This window comes from Scardinius erythrophthalmus (genome assembly GCF_964197995.2).
Source record: "Scardinius erythrophthalmus genome assembly, chromosome: 7".
NCBI lineage: Eukaryota > Metazoa > Chordata > Actinopteri > Cypriniformes > Leuciscidae > Scardinius > Scardinius erythrophthalmus.
Window position 1 is genome coordinate 20,019,837 of NC_138227.1, and position 22,532 is coordinate 20,042,368.

General features: G+C 37.4%; 1 protein-coding gene across 2 annotated transcripts; it reads left to right on the top strand.

Moving 5' to 3' along the window:
- Window positions 1-13,257: 13,257 nt before the first annotated feature.
- slc47a3 (solute carrier family 47 member 3) lies at window positions 13,258-20,124 on the top strand. 2 transcript variants are annotated; one of them, XM_081370744.1, is made up of 16 exons: window positions 13,258-14,111; window positions 14,231-14,305; window positions 14,392-14,540; window positions 14,734-14,776; window positions 15,001-15,045; window positions 15,120-15,217; window positions 15,316-15,413; window positions 15,500-15,613; window positions 16,354-16,421; window positions 16,496-16,604; window positions 16,750-16,825; window positions 18,445-18,514; window positions 18,726-18,858; window positions 19,249-19,343; window positions 19,449-19,491; window positions 19,576-20,124. In XM_081370744.1, the coding sequence occupies exons 2-16, from the start codon at window positions 14,243-14,245 to the stop codon at window positions 19,788-19,790; spliced, it is 1,419 nt and encodes a 472-aa protein (XP_081226870.1). In that variant the 5' UTR covers window positions 13,258-14,111; window positions 14,231-14,242; the 3' UTR covers window positions 19,791-20,124. The 2 variants fall into 2 exon arrangements, with proteins under 2 accessions (XP_081226870.1, XP_081226869.1); XM_081370743.1 differs by having other exon boundaries at window positions 14,498-14,776.
- Window positions 20,125-22,532: the final 2,408 nt, after the last annotated feature.

Consider the following 22,532-nt stretch of genomic DNA (forward strand, 5'->3'; position numbering starts at 1 on the left):
GAATTTTGTGCTAAAATTCTGTATTTTATGAACGCATGAACGGATTGTTACGAAACGTGGTATGGGTCATCAGCACAATGCCCTGAATGAGCCTGAGAAGTTTCGAAACAGCGCCACCTAGTGGTGAATTTTTTTTTTCAAATGCTTATAACTTTGGGTGTGGTCGACTTATTTTCACGAAACTCATCTTTTTAGACTCCTGAATCGTTGCCGAGTCCTACGATACCAAACATGCTAGGTTTTGCCTTACGGTTTGTGTAGCGTTGTGATTTAGCGCTTAAAAAACATTTGGCTATATCTTCGAAACCGCTAGTCCGATCGAGACGAAACCACCGTCAGAAGTTTGGAAACATAGGTCGATAGCTATACGCCAATGCCCAAATGCGAAAATATTGATGTTTAGGGGTACTAATTTCCAATCAAAGTCATGTGTCAGTCATTTTTTTCGTGTTTTTTCATATAAATGTCTATAACTCCGAAGCGAATTGAGATATTTTCACCAAAATTGACACACATATGTATGGGCTCACTCTGAGGACACGTAAAAAAAATGGTGGGACTGAGCCTCTTGGTGGCGCTATAATTGAACAAAATATGAAATTCCCATTGACTTCAATACAGTTTTGTGAAATAAAATGCTATACTAAACAAATGCATTGGTGTAATATTACGAAACTCAGATTGTGTCATCAGCACCATCCCCTGAAGGCAACCAAAATATTTCAAGACAGCGCCACCTAGTGGTCAAAAGTTATAACAAAATTTCCAAAAAGGCTAATAACTTTTGAATAAATCTGGCTATTGAAATGCCACGGGTCTTAATAGATTCCTTGGGTCAAGCCGAGAACATAGATACCAAGTTTTCCTTATTTGGCCAAACTTCCTGTCCGCCATCTTGATTTTCATTCAAAACCTACTTTTTCGAACTCCTCCTAGACCGTTTGTCCGATTTTCACCAAAATCGAATCGTATCATCTCCAGATTGTGCCGACAAAAAGTTATGGATTTCGTGTTGATTGATGAAACCGTTTTCGTATAGCACAGCAGCAAAGTTGAGGCATGATGCCAAAATGACTATTCAGGCTTTATATCTGCAATGCCTCGACATATTGACACAAAACTTTGTATGTGTCACTGTCTCCTTACTCTGACCACACCACATCAATTTCGTAACAGCGCCACCTTTTGGTCAAAAGTGACAATCCATTAAATCATATTTTGAATCACTTTTTACATGATTTTTCAGCCATTTCGCCTAAAATCCTCTTTAAATGTCTTTAATTGCTCATTGTTGCAGTTGGTCTGACACTTTCAGACATGTTGGCATGTCTTGTCGTCTTATTCTGCTTGGCCCCGGTAATTGCTGCTTGCAGCTATATTTATTATTATTATTATTATTATTCTTCCGCCATGGGAGTCTATGGCAGCCCATAGAACCGATTGCGGGAAAGTTGTTTTGGTTTGACATTCTGATAGAGGACCGTCTCAACATTAAATACACCAATTTTGGTGTTTCTAAGTCATTCCCTCTAGCGCCACCACCTGTCCAAAGTTTCACTTTTATTTTGCTAATAACTTTTGAACCGTAAGGCCAATCAGCGAAATTCTTTTTTCCTCTGATTCCTGAGCTCATGGCGATTCGATTGCACCCTATGACGTCATTTTCCGTCATAAAAATATGGCCGCCATCTTGAATTTTCAAAAAAAGCTACTTTTTCGAACTCGTCCTAGACGGTTTGTCCGATTTGCACGAAAATTGAACCAGATCATCTTAAGGTAGTGCTGACAAAAAGTTATGGAATTCAAATTGATTCGTCAAACCGTTTTCGATAAACGCACGAATACATTTTACGTAGCGCCAGCAAAAACAGTCGTAAGGCCATATCTCCGCAACGGTTTATCGTATTCAGACCAAACTTGGTACTTGTACTCACAAGCATGACCTGAGGCTACATGCTGTGTTTCGGCGCAGTGCCACCTACTGGTCCGGAGATATGAAAAATGGCTATTTTTGCTTATAACTTCTGAACAGTTTGTCCAAAAATCATAAAATTGGTCTCGTTAGATTCAGGGCAACATGCCGAGTCGACTGATATCCAATTTGACCATATCGGTCATTTTGGCTGTCGGCCATTTTGAATTTTGTGCTAAAATTCTGTATTTTATGAACGCATGAACGGATTGTTACGAAACGTGGTATGGGTCATCAGCACAATGCCCTGAATGAGCCTGAGAAGTTTCGAAACAGCGCCACCTAGTGGTGAATTTTTTTTTCCAAATGCTTATAACTTTGGGTGTGGTCGACTTATTTTCACGAAACTCATCTTTTTAGACTCCTGAATCGTTGCCGAGTCCTACGATACCAAACATGCTAGGTTTCGCCTTACGGTTTGTGTAGCGTTGTGATTTAGCGCTTAAAAAACATTTGGCTATATCTTTGAAACCGCTAGTCCGATCGAGACGAAACCACCGTCAGAAGTTTGGAAACATAGGTCGATAGCTATACGCTAATGCCCAAATGCGAAAATATTGATGTTTAGGGGTACTAATTTCCAATCAAAGTCATGTGTCAGTCATTTTTTTCGTGTTTTTTCATATAAATGTCTATAACTCCGAAGCGAATTGAGATATTTTCACCAAAATTGACACACATATGTATGGGCTCACTCTGAGGACACGTAAAAAAAATTGTGGGACTGAGCCTCTTGGTGGCGCTATAATTGAACAAAATATGAAATTCCCATTGACTTCAATACAGTTTTGTGAAATAAAATGCTATACTAAACAAATGCATTGGTGTAATATTACGAAACTCAGATTGTGTCATCAGCACCATCCCCTGAAGGCAACCAAAATATTTCAAGACAGCGCCACCTAGTGGTCAAAAGTTATAACAAAATTTCCAAAAAGGCTAATAACTTTTGAATAAATCTGGCTATTGAAATGCCACGGGTCTTAATAGATTCCTTGGGTCAAGCCGAGAACATAGATACCAAGTTTTCCTTATTTGGCCAAACTTCCTGTCCGCCATCTTGATTTTCATTCAAAACCTACTTTTTCGAACTCCTCCTAGACCGTTTGTCCGATTTTCACCAAAATCGAATCGTATCATCTCCAGACTGTGCCGACAAAAAGTTATGGATTTCGTGTCGATTGATGAAACCGTTTTCGTATAGCACAGCAGCAAAGTTGAGGCATGATGCCAAAATGACTATTCAGGCTTTATATCTGCAATGCCTCGACATATTGACACACAACTTTGTATGTGTCACTGTCTCCTTACTCTGACCACACCACATCAATTTCTTAACAGCGCCACCTTTTGGTAAAAAGTGACAATCCATTAAATCATATTTTGAATCACTTTTTACATGATTTTTCAGCCATTTCGCCTAAAATCCTCTTTAAATGTCTTTAATTGCTCATTGTTGCAGTTGGTCTGACACTTTCAGACATGTTGGCATGTCTTGTCGTCTTATTCTGCTTGGCCCCGGTAATTGCTGCTTGCAGCTATATTTATTATTATTATTATTATTATTATTATTATTCTTCCGCCATGGGAGTCTATGGCAGCCCATAGAACCGATTGCGGGAAAGTTGTTTTGGTTTGACATTCTGATAGAGGACCGTCTCAACATTAAATACACCAATTTTGGTGTTTCTAAGTCATTCCCTCTAGCGCCACCACCTGTCCAAAGTTTCACTTTTATTTTGCTAATAACTTTTGAACCGTAAGGCCAATCAGCGAAATTCTTTTCTCCTCTGATTCCTGAGCTCATGGCGATTCGATAGCACCCTATGACGTCATTTGCCGTCATAAAAATATGGCCGCCATCTTGAATTTTCAAAAAAAGCTACTTTTTCGAACTCGTCCTAGACGGTTTGTCCGATTTGCACGAAAATTGAACCAGATCATCTTCAGGTAGTGCTGACAAAAAGTTATGGAATTCAAATGGATTCGTCAAACCGTTTTCAATAAACGCACAAATACATTTTACGTAGCGCTAGCAAAAACAGTCGTAAGGCCGTATCTCCGCAACGGTTTATCGTATTCAGACCAAACTTGGTACATGTACTCACAAGCATGACCTGAGGCTACATGCTGTGTTTCGGCGCAGCGCCACCTACTGGTCCGGAGATATGAAAAATGGCTATTTTTGCTTATTACTTCTGAACAGTTTGTCCAAAAATCATACAATTGGTCTCGTTAGATTCAGGGCAACATGCCGAGTCGACTGATATCCAATTTGACCATATCGGTCATTTTGGCTGTCGGCCATTTTGAATTTTGTGCTAAAATTCTGTATTTTATGAACGCATGAACGGATTGTTACGAAACGTGGTATGGGTCATCAGCACAATGCCCTGAATGAGCCTGAGAAGTTTCGAAACAGCGCCACCTAGTGGTGAATTTTTTTTTTCAAATGCTTATAACTTTGGGTGTGGTCGACTTATTTTCACGAAACTCATCTTTTTAGACTCCTGAATCGTTGCCGAGTCCTACGATACCAAACATGCTAGGTTTTGCCTTACGGTTTGTGTAGCGTTGTGATTTAGCGCTTAAAAAACATTTGGCTATATCTTTGAAACCGCTAGTCCGATCGAGACGAAACCACCGTCAGAAGTTTGGAAACATAGGTCGATAGCTATACGCCAATGCCCAAATGCGAAAATATTGATGTTTAGGGGTACTAATTTCCAATCAAAGTCATGTGTCAGTCATTTTTTTCGTGTTTTTTCATATAAATGTCTATAACTCCGAAGCAAATTGAGATTTTTGCACCAAAATCGACACATATATGTATGGGCTCACTCTGAGGACACATAAAAAAAATGGTGGGACTGAGCCTCTTGGTGGCGCTATAATAGAACAAAACATGAAATTCCCATTGACTTCAATGCAGTTTTGTGAAATAAAATGCTATACTTAACAAATGCATTGGTGTAATATTACGAAACTCAGAATGTGCCATCAGCACCATCCCCTGAAGGTACCCAAAATATTTAGAGACAGCGTCACCTAGTGGTCAAAAGTTATAATAGCATTTCCAAAACTGCTAATAACTTTTGAATACATCGGCCTATGTAAATACCACTGGTCTTAATAGATTCCTTGGATCAAGCCGAGAACATATATACCAAATTTTCCTTATTTGGTCAAACTTCTTGTCCGCCATCTTGATTTTCATTCAAAACCTACTTTTTCGAACTCCTCCTAGACCGTTTGTCCGATTTTCACCAAAATCGAATCGTATCATCTCCAGACTGTGCCGACTAAAAGTTATGGATTTCGTGTCGATAGACGAAACCGTTTTCGTATAGCGCAGCAGCAAAGTTGAGACATGATGCTAATAGCACTAATTAAGGCTTTATCTCTGCAATGCCTTGAAATATTGACACCAAACTTTGTATGTGTCATTGTAACTTCATTCTGACCACATCACATCAGTTTTGTAACTGCGCCACCTATTGGTCGAAAGTGATAATCCATCAAATCATATTTTTAATTATTGTTTCTATGATTTTTCAGGCATTTTGCCTAAAATCCTCTTTAAATGTCTTTATTGCTCATTGTTGCAGTTGGTCTGACACTTTCAGACATGTTGGCATGTCTTGTCGTCTTATTCTGCTTGGCCCCGGTAATGGCTGCTTGCAGCTATATTTATTAGGGGCCAAGCACCGAAGGTGCGGAGGCACCTATTGTATCTGTTCCGTTTCTTATTATTATTATTATTATTATTATTATTATTATTCTTCCGCCATGGGAGTCTATGGCAGCCCATAGAACCGATTGCGGGAAAGTTGTTTTGGTTTGACATTCTGATAGAGGACCGTCTCAACATTAAATACACCAATTTTGGTGTTTCTAAGTCATTCCCTCTAGCGCCACCACCTGTCCAAAGTTTCACTTTTATTTTGCTAATAACTTTTGAACCGTAAGGCCAATTAGCGAAATTCTTTTTTCCTCTGATTCCTGAGCTCATGGCAATTCGATTGCACCCTATGACGTCATTTGCCGTCATAAAAATATGGCCGCCATCTTGAATTTTCAAAAAAAGCTACTTTTTCGAACTCGTCCTAGACGGTTTGTCCGATTTGCACGAAAATTGAACCAGATCATCTTCAGGTAGTGCTGACCAAAAGTTATGGAATTCAAATGGATTCGTCAAACCGTTTTCAATAAACGCACAAATACATTTTACGTAGCGCTAGCAAAAACAGTCGTAAGGCCGTATCTCCGCAACGGTTTATCGTATTCAGACCAAACTTGGTACTTGTACTCACAAGCATGACCTGAGGCTACATGCTGCGTTTCGGCGCAGCGCCACCTACTGGTCCGGAGATATGAAAAATGGCTATTTTTGCTTATAACTTCTGAACAGTTTGTCCAAAAATCATACAATTGGTCTCGTTAGATTCAGGGCAACATGCCGAGTCGACTGATATCCAATTTGACCATATCGGTCATTTTGGCTGTCGGCCATTTTGAATTTTGTGCTAAAATTCTGTATTTTATGAACGCATGAACGGATTGTTACGAAATGTGGTATGGGTCATCAGCACGATGCCCTGAATGAGCCTGAGAAGTTTCGAAACAGCGCCACCTAGTGGTGAATTTTTTTTTTCAAATGCTTATAACTTTGGGTGTGGTCGACTTATTTTCACGAAACTCATCTTTTTAGACTCCTGAATCGTTGCCGAGTCCTACGATACCAAACATGCTAGGTTTCGCCTTACGGTTTGTGTAGCGTTGTGATTTAGCGCTTAAAAAACATTTGGCTATATCTTTGAAACCGCTAGTCCGATCGAGACGAAACCACCGTCAGAAGTTTGGAAACATAGGTCGATAGCTATACGCCAATGCCCAAATGCGAAAATATTGATGTTTAGGGGTAGTAATATTCAATCAAAGTCATGTGTCAGTCATTTTTTTCGTGTTTTTTCATATAAATGTCTATAACTCCGAAGCAAATTGAGATTTTTGCACCAAAATCGACACATATATGTATGGGCTCACTCTGAGGACACATTAAAAAAATGGTGGGACTGAGCCTCTTGGTGGCGCTATAATAGAACAAAACATGAAATTCCCATTGACTTCAATGCAGTTTTGTGAAATAGAATGCTATACTAAACAAATGCATTGGTGTAATATTACGAAACTCAGAATGTGCCATCAGCACCATCCCCTGAAGGTACCCAAAATATTTAGAGACAGCGCCACCTAGTGGTCAAAAGTTATAACAACATTTCCAAAACTGCTAATAACTTTTGAATACATCGGCCTATGTAAATGTCACTGGTCTTAATAGATTCCTTGGGTCAAGCCGAGAACATAGATACCAAATTTTCCTTATTTGGTCAAACTTCTTGTCCGCCATCTTGATTTTCATTCAAAACCTACTTTTTCGAACTCCTCCTAGACCGTTTGTCCGATTTTCACCAAAATCGAATCGTATCATCTCCAGACCGTGCCGACTAAAAGTTATGGATTTCGTGTCGATAGACGAAACCGTTTTCGTATAGCGCAGCAGCAAAGTTGAGGCATGATGCTAATAGCATTAATTAAGGCTTTATCTCTGCAATGCCTTGACATATTGACACCAAACTTTGTATGTGTCATTGTAACTTCACTCTGACCACATCACATCAGTTTTGTAACTGCGCCACCTATTGGTCGAAAGTGATAATCCATCAAATCATATTTTTAATTATTGTTTCTATGATTTTTCAGGCATTTTGCCTAAAATCCTCTTTAAATGTCTTTAATTGCTCATTGTTGCAGTTGGTCTGACACTTTCAGACATGTCGGCATGTCTTGTCGTCTTATTCTGCTTGGCCCCGGTAATGGCTGCTTGCAGCTATATTTATTATTATTATTATTATTATTCTTCCGCCATGGGAGTCTATGGCAGCCCATAGAACCGATTGCGGGAAAGTTGTTTTGGTTTGACATTCTGATAGAGGACCGTCTCAACATTAAATACACCAATTTTGGTGTTTCTAAGTCATTCCCTCTAGCGCCACCACCTGTCCAAAGTTTCACTTTTACTTTGCTAATAACTTTTGAACCGTAAGGCCAATCAGCGAAATTCTTTTTTTCTCTGATTCCTGAGCTCATGGCGATTCGATTGCACCCTATGACGTCATTTTCCGTCATAAAAATATGGCCGCCATCTTGAATTTTCAAAAAAAGCTACTTTTTCGAACTCGTCCTAGACGGTTTGTCCGATTTGCACGAAAATTGAACTAGATCATCTTCAGGTAGTGCTGACAAAAAGTTATGGAATTCAAATGGATTCGTCAAACCGTTTTCGATAAACGCACAAATACATTTTACGTAGCGCTAGCAAAAACAGTCGTAAGGCCGTATCTCCGCAACGGTTTATCGTATTCAGACCAAACTTGGTACTTGTACTCACAAGCATGACCTGAGGCTACATGCTGTGTTTCGGCGCAGCGCCACCTACTGGTCCGGAGATATGAAAAATGGCTATTTTTGCTTATAACTTCTGAACAGTTTGTCCAAAAATCATACAATTGGTCTCGTTAGATTCAGGGCAACATGCCGAGTCGACTGATATCCAATTTGACCATATCGGTCATTTTGGCTGTCGGCCATTTTGAATTTTGTGCTAAAATTCTGTATTTTATGAACGCATGAACGGATTGTTACGAAACGTGGTATGGGTCATCAGCACAATGCCCTGAATGAGCCTGAGAAGTTTCGAAACAGCGCCACCTAGTGGTGAATTTTTTTTTTCAAATGCTTATAACTTTGGGTGTGGTCGACATATTTTCACGAAACTCATCTTTTTAGACTCCTGAATCGTTGCCGAGTCCTACGATACCAAACATGCTAGGTTTTGCCTTACGGTTTGTGTAACGTTGTGATTTAGCGCTTAAAAAACATTTGGCTATATCTTTGAAACCGCTAGTCCGATCGAGACGAAACCACCGTCAGAAGTTTGGAAACATAGGTCGATAGCTATACGCCAATGCCCAAATGCGAAAATATTGATGTTTAGGGGTACTAATTTCCAATCAAAGTCATGTGTCAGTCATTTTTTTCGTGTTTTTTCATATAAATGTCTATAACTCCGAAGCGAATTGAGATATTTTCACCAAAATTGACACACATATGTATGGGCTCACTCTGAGGACACGTAAAAAAAATTGTGGGACTGAGCCTCTTGGTGGCGCTATAATTGAACAAAATATGAAATTCCCATTGACTTCAATACAGTTTTGTGAAATAAAATGCTATACTAAACAAATGCATTGGTGTAATATTACGAAACTCAGATTGTGTCATCAGCACCATCCCCTGAAGGCAACCAAAATATTTCAAGACAGCGCCACCTAGTGGTCAAAAGTTATAACAAAATTTCCAAAAAGGCTAATAACTTTTGAATAAATCTGGCTATTGAAATGCCACGGGTCTTAATAGATTCCTTGGGTCAAGCCGAGAACATAGATACCAAGTTTTCCTTATTTGGCCAAACTTCCTGTCCGTCATCTTGATTTTCATTCAAAACCTACTTTTTCGAACTCCTCCTAGACCGTTTGTCCGATTTTCACCAAAATCGAATCGTATCATCTCCAGACTGTGCCGACAAAAAGTTATGGATTTCGTGTCGATTGATGAAACCGTTTTCGTATAGCACAGCAGCAAAGTTGAGGCATGATGCCAAAATGACTATTCAGGCTTTATATCTGCAATGCCTCGACATATTGACACAAAACTTTGTATGTGTCACTGTCTCCTTACTCTGACCACACCACATCAATTTCGTAACAGCGCCACCTTTTGGTCAAAAGTGACAATCCATTAAATCATATTTTGAATCACTTTTTACATGATTTTTCAGCCATTTCGCCTAAAATCCTCTTTAAATGTCTTTAATTGCTCATTGTTGCAGTTGGTCTGACACTTTCAGACATGTTGGCATGTCTTGTCGTCTTATTTTGCTTGGCCCCGGTAATTGCTGCTTGCAGCTATATTTGGAATTGTTACTAGTAATAATTGAATTGTAGAGCTCTCTAATTGGAATTGTTACTAATAATAATTGAATTAGAGAGCTCTCTAATTGGAATTCTTACTAGTAACAATTCAATTGTAGAGCTCCGTAATTAAAAATGAATGGAAGTCAATGGAGACATATGACTAGTAAAAATTCATTTGTAGAGCTCTCTAATTGGAATTGTTACTAGTAAGAATTGAATTAGAGAGCTCAGTAATTGTAATTCTTACTAGTAATAATTGAATTGTAGAGCTCTCTAATTGAATTCTGACTTGTAAAAATCCAATTACGACGAGTAACGCTGGGTACAATTTAAGCTAAAACGGCTTGCTATAGACGCTTGGCAGATGTGAATTGCTTTTTCCAAAGTCAATTCAGTCTCTCCGAGTAACTGCTGTCTTCTTACTTTCTTATCAAGAATGCCAATGACTATTTGATCCCTGATCATCGAATCAGACAAATTCTCAAAGTTGCACGATTGGCTTTCCATACGTAAATCTGTCACGTAGGCTGTTCAATAGTCTCTCCTTCTTTCTGCATCCGATTACGGAAAACATAGCGTTCGTATACTCTTGCAGGGGCACCAAAGAGTCTTAATCCGCCACTGCAAATAGAAGCCTACTTAAAAACACTGAGGTATAGTCAGTAAATGTCAAATATAGGCCCTTGTAGCAACATGAACATAAAGGAAATAATATATAGACTTTTTTTTTTATTGCTCATTACATCATGATATCTAATGCATATAATATGAACAAAAAAGTCACTTTATTTAAAAGTATTGTTGTTTTTGTAATAATATTGCAGACATAGATCCGATCAAAACTCATGTGAATACAGCTATTATCAAAAGAAACTGTTTAAGCCCCGCCCCTCATTGTCGGTTCTGTGGCTGCGGTTCTGAAACTGCCTATATGGAAACTGCTGGTGCTGCGGGTCTGCAGCTGGAAATGTCTCGTTTATCTGGCTTCTGGATTATGTAGGAAATTCTGAGGGTCACATTTGCTATTATAGCCTACTACAAACTATTAAAAGTAAATTAACTATTTACACAATTAAGACGTGGGTGTATGAGCCCGTTTCCGCCACGTTGAGTAAAAAAAAAAAAGATTCTTTAAGTCATAATAATGAGAAAGTTTCTCATAATAATGACTTAATATCTCATAATAATGAGAAAGTTTCTCATAATAATGAGAAACTTTCTCGTAATAATGACTTAATATCTCAAAATAATGAGAAACTTTCTCGTAATTATGACTTAAACATCTCGTAATAATGAGAAACTTTCTCATAATAATGACTTAACATCTCGTAATAATGAGAAACTTTCTCATAATAATGACTTAACATCTCGTAATAATGAGAAACTTTCTCGTAATAATGAGAAACTTTCTCATAATAATGAGAAACTTTCTCGTAATAATTACTTATTTTCTCGCACTTCTACGCATGCGCAAAGCAGCGGAGCAGAAAGGCGTGCGACATCCCCTGGTTAAAGCCGTGTAAATGCATCACAGCAAACTTGGCACGCTCTGCAGTGAATAACATTAATGATAAATGATCAGTATACGAGACGGGCTTCCATAGCTAGATAGTCTTTTATTCATTTGTAATATTCATTTGTATTTTTGTGTAGGCCCTATGAACAAGCAGCAGAAGGGTGATCCATGGATTTCAAATAGACGGAGGAATGATAAGACAGCACACCTTTCCAAATCTGTTTAAGAACACTTATCTGGAAATCTGTGTAAGGGTCCGTTCATACAGAACGCGCTTTTTCATTGCTTTTCTAAGCATATGCGCACTAGACGGACTTATATGCATATGCTCGCTCTTCTGCAGCGTCTCGCGCATGACACGGCGTTCTAAAAACGCGGCGCTCAATTGAAAAGAAGTTCAGCTTTTAAAAACACGTCTCGACCTTGCGTTTCCCCCCATTTCACTGCCCACTTATGTGTAAATGTCCCATAAACATCTTAAAGGTGATTTCTGTATTGATATCTTCCAGATGAACCTGCACATCAAATATCCTAGCATCTGCAAAATACGTGTTATATTAACACACATACCCATATATTTTATGAAGATGTTACACTTAAACTTGACGAATAAATGTAATATTCCAACTTTAATCTGATAGTTTTTTAAATTCATGTAACAATTTCCATCGGTGTGCATCAGCAGGCGTCCTTCGTTACCATGGTAACCGTCCTGCTGCTGCATTCCACTTAGGCCTAATGATGATGTTATTTAATTATACTACAGATTGCACTTAGATCTTAGTAGATTTTAATGAAAACAACTGTTTTGCAGAGCGTGCCAAGTTTGCTGTGATGCATTTACACGGCTTTGACCAGCGGATGTCGCTAGTGCGGCACGCCCTTCTGCTCCGCTGCTTTGCGCATGCGCAGAAGTGCGAGAAAATAAGTCATTATTACGAGAAAGTTTCTCATTATTATGAGATGTTAAGTCATTATTTCGAGAAAGTTTCTCATTATTACGAGATGTTAAGTCATTATTACGAGAAAGTTTCTCATTATTACGAGATGTTAAGTCATTATTATGAGAAAGTTTCTCATTATTACGAGATGTTAAGTCATTATTATGAGAAAGTTTCTCATATACGAGAAAGTTTCTCATTATTACAAGAAAGTTTCTCATTATTACGAGATGTTAAGTCATTATTATGAGAAAGTTTCCCATTATTACGAGATGTTAAGTCATTATTATGAGAAAGTTTCTCATTATTACGAGATGTTAAGTCATTATTATGAGAAAGTTTCTCATTATTATGAGAAAGTTTCTCATTATTATGACTTAAATAATCTTTTTTTTTTACTCAATGTGGCGGAAACGGGCTTCCATATGGATGTGCTTTTCTTTCTCACTAAGATTTGAAAGTGCTGCTCTATCTATTACTGCTGTTGTTTTCAGTATTAGGCTATTGTGCGTGTTGAAGCAAAGTAAGTGGTTCCTATCATTAAAAACAGTTTGCTAGCACATTCTTTTCCCACTTCAGGCCTTACGATTCGCATTCATTTGGACGATGAACAAATAATAAAACCACTAGTTTGAAAACTCATATGACCTCTCGACAAGTCTTTGGCCAAAAAATAATCCGAAATATTAATATTTCAAGATCGATCCGCCCATCTCACGTGAGCTGGATTGGACTATGAATCTGTGACTCATTTATTGTGACCAGGAATGAAAAGTGCGGTTGAACTTTATATTCAGCATAAGCTACAGATAAAAAGTGAACAATCATCTGAACGGCTTTTTCACGGCTCGTGTTTCAGGTTTCTGCGAATCAGCCATCAAACTATTTTTCAAGATGAACGAAGCAGAAAATACATCCACATGTCAAGGATACTCGAGATGTTTAAGAAGTTGTTTACCTGTGGACTTCACAAGAGAAATAGTAAACTTGTTCTATATAGCTCTGCCCGTGGTAAGTAGCCTATAGACTGTACAGTATTTTATTTTAACTCTAAATTGCTTCTAACGATTAACTGATTAATGTTAGCAGTTTTTTAATCAGTATTCTTTATTATTTTAACCAGTAGCCTAGCCTATTTATTTTGTACAGTGCATTTGTCATCCTTAAAAGGTGAAGTGACGTCATTTTTGACCCCAGCGGAAGCAAACGGAATTGCAGCTGTTATGTAACCCTTACATTGTTTCTTCTCCCAGAAAAATAGCTAATACATCAATAAATAAATAAATAGAAAACCTGCTTTTTTTGAAAACCCATAAGAAATTCCAGAGGGAACCTGCTTATCCTGGTTTGGCCCACAAATTGACATCACATCATTGCTTCAAAGCAAGCCAACAGAAGAAGTGTATTATCATAATTTTTGAGAGAGTAAAAAAAACTTTATATAAATCTTTCTTTTGAGTTTGACTAGCATCACATAAATTACACACTTCACCTTTATTAATAGCCATGTTACCCATTAGACTGTCTCTGTGCTTTCTTATCAGTTTTTGTCCTATCTTTTCGACTATTTAATCATTCTTGTAAGCACTGTGTTTTGTGGACACTTGGGAAAGATAGAGCTTGATGGTGTGACGCTTGCCATAGCTGTGAGTTTTAAATATTTATCTCCTCTTGAAATGTGTAGGCTAATGTAATTTAAATATAGTTTAAATGTAGCCTAGTAAGAGAGTAATAATAATACATTTCACTGTGTTCTCACCAACAGGCCATCAGTGTTATGGGTATTGGTATTGGTATTGGCTATGGCTTGTCCGCAGCATGTGACACACTTATTTCTCAGGTAGAGACTACAATGCATTACTCTGTTCATTCACACACAAACAAATACATCATTATTTATCTCAAACTATCGCTCTGTCTTTGCAGGCTTATGGAGCTGGTAACTTGCATCAAGTTGGTGTTATAACTCAGAGAGCAATTTTAATTCTATTTCTCGCATGTTTTCCATGTTGCGCCCTTCTTATCAATACAGAGTCAATACTGCAGGTTGTGGGACAAAGCCCAGAGGTTGCCAGGTGAGCACTATACAAGACTGGCATTATCAAACAGGGACGAGAGACAAAAATGCAGACCGGCACAGACTACAATAGTCCATGCAATGCTAGTAATAGCTTTATGGAACATATTTGTGTACTTAACTGGAATTAGTTATCAAAGAAAGAACAGGCTAGAGCATAATATTTTATCATTAACCTTATTCTGTTTCAGAGTATCTCAGCAGTATGTGAACATTTTTTTGCCTGGTCTTCCGGTATGTTTTTCATATACACATTATCTGAAAAAAGTTGCCACACTTCAATATAACACACACTTATTTTGTCACATCTCAAATCTACTGAATGCCTAAAAAAGGGATTTTGTACCACTAATGGTCTAATGGTTGTTATTTCATAAACTTTTTATGACCATGTATATCATTTAAAGTATAGGGCTCTCAGTGTAGAAAAATAATACCATGTTATTTTTATCTCATAGGCTGCATTTATGTTCATTATTGAAGCGAAATATTTACAGAATCAGGTAAGAGAAAAACATGAAAATGAACTGCTCCTAGAAAGCATGAATGTGAAACTTAATGAAATCTCTCATTTCAGGGAATAATTTGGCCCCTGGTCATAACTGGAATACTGGCAAATGTCCTAAATGTTTTAATCAACTATATCCTCCTCTTTGTTCTGGACATGGGTGTTCCGTGAGTTTCCATAACATTTGCTCTTAAACTACAGGACAGAAAGGAACATGGAAATCAAAGACATGATAGCTTACTGACCATCTGTATTTCAACTTCAGAGGATCAGCAGCTGCTAATACCATCTCTCAGTACAGTTTGGCGATCATATTGTTTATCTACATCCGATGCAAAGATCTTCATAAGGACACTTGGGCTGGTCAGTACAAAATCTGTATTATGTGCATGTGAAAACCATTGAAAGTTGACGGACATATTTTAAAGCACTTCTTTTTGGCCATATAGGTTGGTCGATAGACTGTTTGCAGGAGTGGGGCTCATTCATCCGTCTGGCCATTCCAAGTATGCTCATGTTGTGTGCAGAGTGGTGGACGTACGAGATTGGAGGGCTGCTGTCAGGTTAGAGCGCATGCTTCTCAAAAATGTACAGGTACAACAAATATTAACATAATAACAACATATTCAGTGTATATGATTATATTTATTAAAATCATAAATGGATGCTGCCTTATTGGGACATTAGTTTTCCCTGTCCGTAACGCTACCAGTTAAACACTTTATTCCCACTATAAAATACCCGTTAAGCACTTCATTTCCACTTTAAAAAAAATATATATTTTCTTAATTTTATCGGGTCAAAAGCTAGCGCCACTAGACTTGCTCTCCACTCCAATGATCCTGTTGTCAGATGGGTTACTTTTGTAATTTTGTCTGGCTCAATCAGACAATTGGTGGGCGGAGTTAGTGTAAATAGACTCTGCTAATAAGATAGGCTATGTATTTGCTCTAAATGTAAATAGACACTTTGACACTTTAAGTATATTGCAATGACTAGAAATTAAACACAGATGAATTTTGACAAAACATAAATACACCATTCATTTTGTGTAATTATGCCTTTAGTATGTTTTTTTATAAAAAAATTAAGGCTTTGGGATAAAATTCTGGAAAATCATTTCCTGGAATTTAATTAAAAAAAATGTAATTCTACTTTGTTATATTCTAAATTGAATTACAACTCTGCATTCCTTCTCAATTCAAATTCAGGGAATGATTTGAAATTTAAAAGGGGTTTTCAATCCTGTTCTGAATTGCGCAGAACCCTGTTCCTGACTTTAGATTTTTTTTTTTTATGGCAGGTCTGATAAGTGAAGTGGAGCTTGGAGCTCAGTCAGTTGTGTATGGACTGGCAAATATTGCTTACATGGTATATATTCATTAGTGTGAAAGTGTTTTATTTCAAGCTTGTATGAACACTATAAGTGAGTGGCCTGTGTTCAGTTCCCTATAGGTTTCAGTGTGGCTGGCAGTGTGAGAGTGGGGAATGCCATGGGAGCCGGAGATGTTGCTCAAGCCAAGCTCTCTGCTAGACTCTCTATGATTTGTGCAGGTAAATAACAAATGGCCCGCTGCATTGTATATGTTCTTTGCAAATAGGTTGCTTATCCATTTTTCTTATTATTTATAATTTATTATCCATTTCTTTTTATTTTTATGAGAAATGTGTAAATTATGATTTTGTATTTTATTTACAGTTTCTGTTGCAGTGGTTTTGGCAACTGTCATTGGTTCCTCAAAGAATGTAATTGCTTATATCTTCACAAATGACAAGTGAGTGTTCTTCCTTTAGTTAAAAACATTTCAGTCATGACAATTCTCAGAGTGGATTATTTCAACCAGCATTTACTGGCATGGGGTGTGAGCTTAATTTTGGCGGAAGAGATCTGCTACACTGCTGCTGCACAAATGCAAGAATTTCTTCAGCTTAGTCAAAATAACAAACAAAAAGGACAGGCTGCTGCAAGAAAATGGTAGAACCACTGTAGCAGATCTCAACAGGTGCTGCTGGGGAGGAGGAGGGATAGACAGAAGTTTTCATAATCACGCAGCAGGGCAATCGCAGGCTAAGGTACGAGACATATGGTTACGTGGATTAGGAAGTACTTCTGATTGGCTGATGCCACTGCGTTGGAAGAACCAATCAGCGCTCGGTTAGAGTTTCATGACTGAACTATGTATTTGCAGCTTTTTTCCGTAATTATCTTCTGTGTAATTTGCTCCTAATCTCTCTTAAGTACTTAAAGGGATAGTTCACCCAAAAAATGAAAATTCTGTGAGTAATTACTCACCCTCATGTTGTTCCAACCCCGTAAGACCTTCGTTCATCTTCGGAACACAAATTAAGATATTTTTGATTAAATCTGAGCGCTGTCTCACTCCTCCATAGACTTCTAAGGGACTGAAACTTGCTGGCCAAGAAAAGTTATTAAAGAGATCGTTAATATAGTCCAAGTGACCACAGTGGCTTAATCTTAAGTTTATCAAGCGACGAGAATACTTTTTGTGCGCAAAAAAAAAAAAAAAAGACTTTATTCGCTATTCATTTCCTTCTCTCTGGGCTTCAAGTGAGTTAACGTAGTGTTTTTGCGCAGCGCGTCAGTGTTGCACGTCACCACATAGGCTCACTATTGGCCAACGCTGGTCATGTGTGTGACGCGCTGCGCAAAAACACTACGTTAACTCACTCGAGGCCCAGAGAGAAGGAAATGAATAGTGGAATAAAGTCTTTTTTTTTTTTTTTTTTTTTTTGCACGCAAAAAGTATTCTCGTCGCTTGATAAACTTAAGATTAAGCCACTGTGGTCACTTGGACTATATTAACGATCTCTTTAATAACTTTTCTGGGCCAGCAAGTTGCAGTCCCTTAGAAGTCTATGGAGGAGTGAGACAGCGCTCAGATTTAATCAAAAATATCTTAATTTGTGTTCCGAAGATGAAAGAAGGTCTTACGGGTGAGGGTGAGTAATTACTCACAGAATTTTCATTTTTGGGTGAACTATCCCTTTAAGTTGGAACTCCACAATGAACTTTGCTCAGGTGATGCTTTATTAACTTTATATTTCAAAATCTTTGCTCAAAAAGAAGTTTTAGATGAAATTTTTTCCAGATACAAAAACAAGTTATGTATGCAGTAAACAAGTTATTTAAAATATACATTTTATTTTTTTTAAATTCAATAATTTTATATATTTTTTAATAATAATTCATTTTCTTTATAATAATTCTAGATTTTGCATCTGGAAATAACATAACATTAACCTGTTTTTAAAAATAACATATTTTCAAAGCCCCAAACTCATAAAATGAATAGCCCCAAAGTCATAAAATAGCTAAAAATGTTTTTTGAAAACAGCATTTTGACAAAAATAAAAAATGTCCTTCTTCTCACAGAGACATCAGAGCGAGGGTTGCCACGGTAATGGTTTTATACGCTCCTTTCCATCTTCTTGATGCCACAGCGGTAAGTCATTAGCCGAGTTGTGTTAGAGCACTCACAGCCCTCATTAGTGTTAATAACAAAACTGACAACAACACAATGATCATGAGAGTTGAGTTCAAACCTTAATTAAATTGGATGTTGTCCTTCACACATAAATAAATCTGAGACTGCACTGGAATGGGTCAGCTGGGGAGATGATGTTAATTATTGTTTCTTCCTTTAATCCAATCAGGCAGCAGGTGGCAGTATAGTGAAAGGCCTGGGAAAACAGAAAATGGGGGCAATCTGCAACCTTGTGGGATATTACGGTGTTGGCTGTCCAATTGGAATATCCTTGATGTTTGCTGCTAAAATGGGAATTTTTGGTGAGACATATATGATACAATATAATACATTTTCAATTTTTCTATTCTCAGTATTGTAATATTCTATTATTATTAAATTATATATATGTATAAATAATAAATTGTATTTAAAATGTTAAACATTTTTATGATATTTAATAATCCATTTTCACTGTCTTACATTTTATGTAAATCATTCCTCTATACAGTTACATATGGAGAGAGGGGAAATATATATTAACATGTTTTATAACATATATATGTATGTGTGTATATATATATATACACACACAAACACACACACGTTTTATTAATCTTTCATATATAAACACATTGAGTATATAGTAATATATGTATTTTCTGTTTCACAGTCTTGCATTCTATGTAAATCATTGCTTTAATCTCCTCAAGGTCTGTGGACTGGCCTGTTAATTTCAGTCTTCCTTCAGTCAGTGTTCCTTATTGTCCTCCTTTTCAATTTGAACTGGAAAAAAGTATCTGAAGAGGTGAGGGATATAGGATTTCCTTTTATTAAAAGCTTTAGAACTTATCGCTTTAGTTCTTTTACAGTGCATTTTGAGTGAAGCTTGATCTAAATATGAACTTTTCAGGCACAGATCAGGGCTGGTGTGCTGCCAAGAAGGACGGATGATGGTAATATGTTTGTTTAGAAGCTAATAATTCAAAAGTCTGATTAGATTTAATGAGGCATGCTAATAAGAGTCATTTTCTTGACAGGTGCACAAGAGGAGGGCGGACATATTGAGGACTGTGCTGTGAATAATGTTACAGATGTGGATGGGCTACTGGATGATCAGACCGATGTGATAGTCGCTACAGTGAGGATACAGCTGCCACTGAGGGTGTTAGTGCTGCGCCGTGGCCTGGCTCTGACAGCTATGCTGGTGCTCCTCGCTGCTGGACTCAGTGTTAAATTCCTTCTTAACAGATGACAGCCTAACAACCGAAGGACTGGTATTGGGGAAATGTCTTAAAGCAGACAGACAGTCCACCCAGATAATGGATGGTAGGATCACCTGTGCAACATGTCCACTTTGTATCTGAAAAGCACGTACAGTACAAAGAGTACAGTACAAAGCAGTAAAAAGCACGTACAGTACAAAGTACCTTTCCGGGACTTCAGATGGTGTCCATGCATTGTTTTGTTTTTACATGACATGGGGTGAATCATTTTGTACTTGCTCATATTGTGTTAATTTTTATATTTATTTATATAAATATATTTTATATAAACAAAAACAACCTGTACAATCCCAAGTCCTACAATAAAGCCATTATTCTCTCACATCTCATGTCATGTAAATTTATCTCATGAATTTATATTTAAAAGAGCAAATGTGTTGCAGCAAACACGAATGTGAACAATGGAAAGATGTTTAAGTTCATGAAATAACATTCAAAGTCGAAATGCACAAAAATAAACTTTGTGCATGCTGATGCAAAAAAATATACACAAACATTGGTTGTCATTAAAGTCAACATGTAAGGCGAGAGAGCGAGACAATAATTCCTTTCCTCCAGCAGCCAGTCACTCACATGGGATTGCAGCAATTAGCAAACAAGAGTGATCCGATTAATTCTCGATGGACAAAATCAAGCCCTGCACCAAATGTTCCTCATTCGAAAAGTCATTTCACTTGTATATATGCCACAATAAAGAATCAAAATGTCAATTTTATGCTAACTATAATTGCTGAGACCATGCCACATTGCAACTATGATTTTCACATAGACTTTGTTCGATAAACACACTAGGATCAGGGGATGAGAATTTTTTTTATTAAATTTTCCGTCCTCAAGTGACCTGGCTCTAAATATAGCTGATGAAGAATAAATACCCTCCTAAAACACTGAATATAATGGGATAGTGATTTGTTGACCCAGTGTTTGATTTTGCTGTATTTGTCGCCAATTTATTCAATTTCTCTAATCCATAAAATAAGTAAGCTTGACCAAAGTTCTTGTGGGGAGAGTTTATTGAAGGTGGTAGTGTAGCAGTCCTTCAGCAGCGATGTTAGCGTGTCAGTCTTCAAAGAATCTAAACCCTTCTAAGAATCTTAACTTCTCCCAAAGTTCTGTCTGTGGGACAGGACTTTATACCTGAAGACAAAAGGGCTACTAACAATAAACAATGTTAGGACTTCCCACTGGAGATCCTGCAATCTACAATAAGTTCCTGAGGAATGCTGTTCCTTTGTTATTCTAACTGTATGAACCATTTGGTTCACATCTTTACAGACACAGTTTCAGTGAAATTGCATTTGAGGCACAGTAACAATGTAAATGACTAAAGATCTGATCACTGAAATACACATTATCTTTCACCAGGGATTTCATTTTGATTAGCTGCTCTGAATCAAATGTGCAGTTTTTGCATCTTTTAAATGCATCTAAGAAACTAAATTAATTATAGATCATCTTTTTACAATAAACAGTTCTAAAGATGGGGTGTGTGCTAAAGACCGCCCACAACAGGGCATAAAAATCATGTGCTTAACCAGCAAAATTACTATAATATGTTAATCCTGATGGCCTATAGGTGCATCAAACATTTACATATAACAAGTTAGCAACAAACAATATGACAGCAAAGCTCTGGATGGACGTATCAGCATGGATATATTTAAATATGTGTAGGCTTAGACAGGAGGCAGCATTTATATTTTGGATGGAGAAAATTAAAGATAAAAGTAGATTAAAAATTAGTATATATAAGTGGTGCATCCCGTTTATGTACAGCACACAAAGACAATTAAATTTAAATGTAAAAATCAAAAACTTATCAGATATATAGTCATATGTCAATAGAAAAAAGCTTAAAGAACAATATTGCATTGATTGATAGCCTTAATAGAAAATGAAATGATATCCAGTATAATCGATGTCCAACCATATATAATAGATGACCTTAATCAGATCGAGCTAGTACATTTGATGGTTCACCAGTTGTCTGTGAATATTTACTGTAACCTTTAAAAACTCATATGTGAGCAATTTCACAAAAGGTTGCATGTTTTTTGTCTTACACCAAGTCTACAGCAGACACAAGCAGCGTCAAAAGCAAATAGAAACCATTATAATCAGTGATTCGGTCTACACCGGGTGCAGTGCGACACGACGAGTCACCGACAATAAACGGTCGGCCTGTTTTGTTTCTGATGCACATTACTCCACATGGTTTTGCTACTTCAGACAACAATACAAATGGTTTTGGAATGTTTGCTTTGACGTGTCCAGTGTAGACAACCTTTTAGGGGTCATTCACACAGAAATCGTTACTGCGTTTGAAAGCGGCAGACGCAGGGCAGTGTAAAGGGCCATTCACAAAGAACACATTTTTGTATTCCACTGTGCTGCGTTTCTATTGTTCTTCTATGCAAATTTGGACTAGGCAAACATCTTTGACTGTAGTACTCACATCTCACATCTTTTGCAACGACTAGCGCATAACACAGTGTTTTTAAATATACAGCGTTCAAGTTAAAAGATTTCGAGACCTTGCTTTTTTGTCCATCCCACTGCTCACTACACGCATGCAGTTTTTTTTCCAAAGCAAAACCCTATTCTGTATGAATGGCCCCTAAATGGAAAAAAACGCTAAGCCTAGAGAGCTTTTATTTTAACTTAACCATTGCATTTTAGGCCTTTAGGACACGTCACATGTTTACATAGAA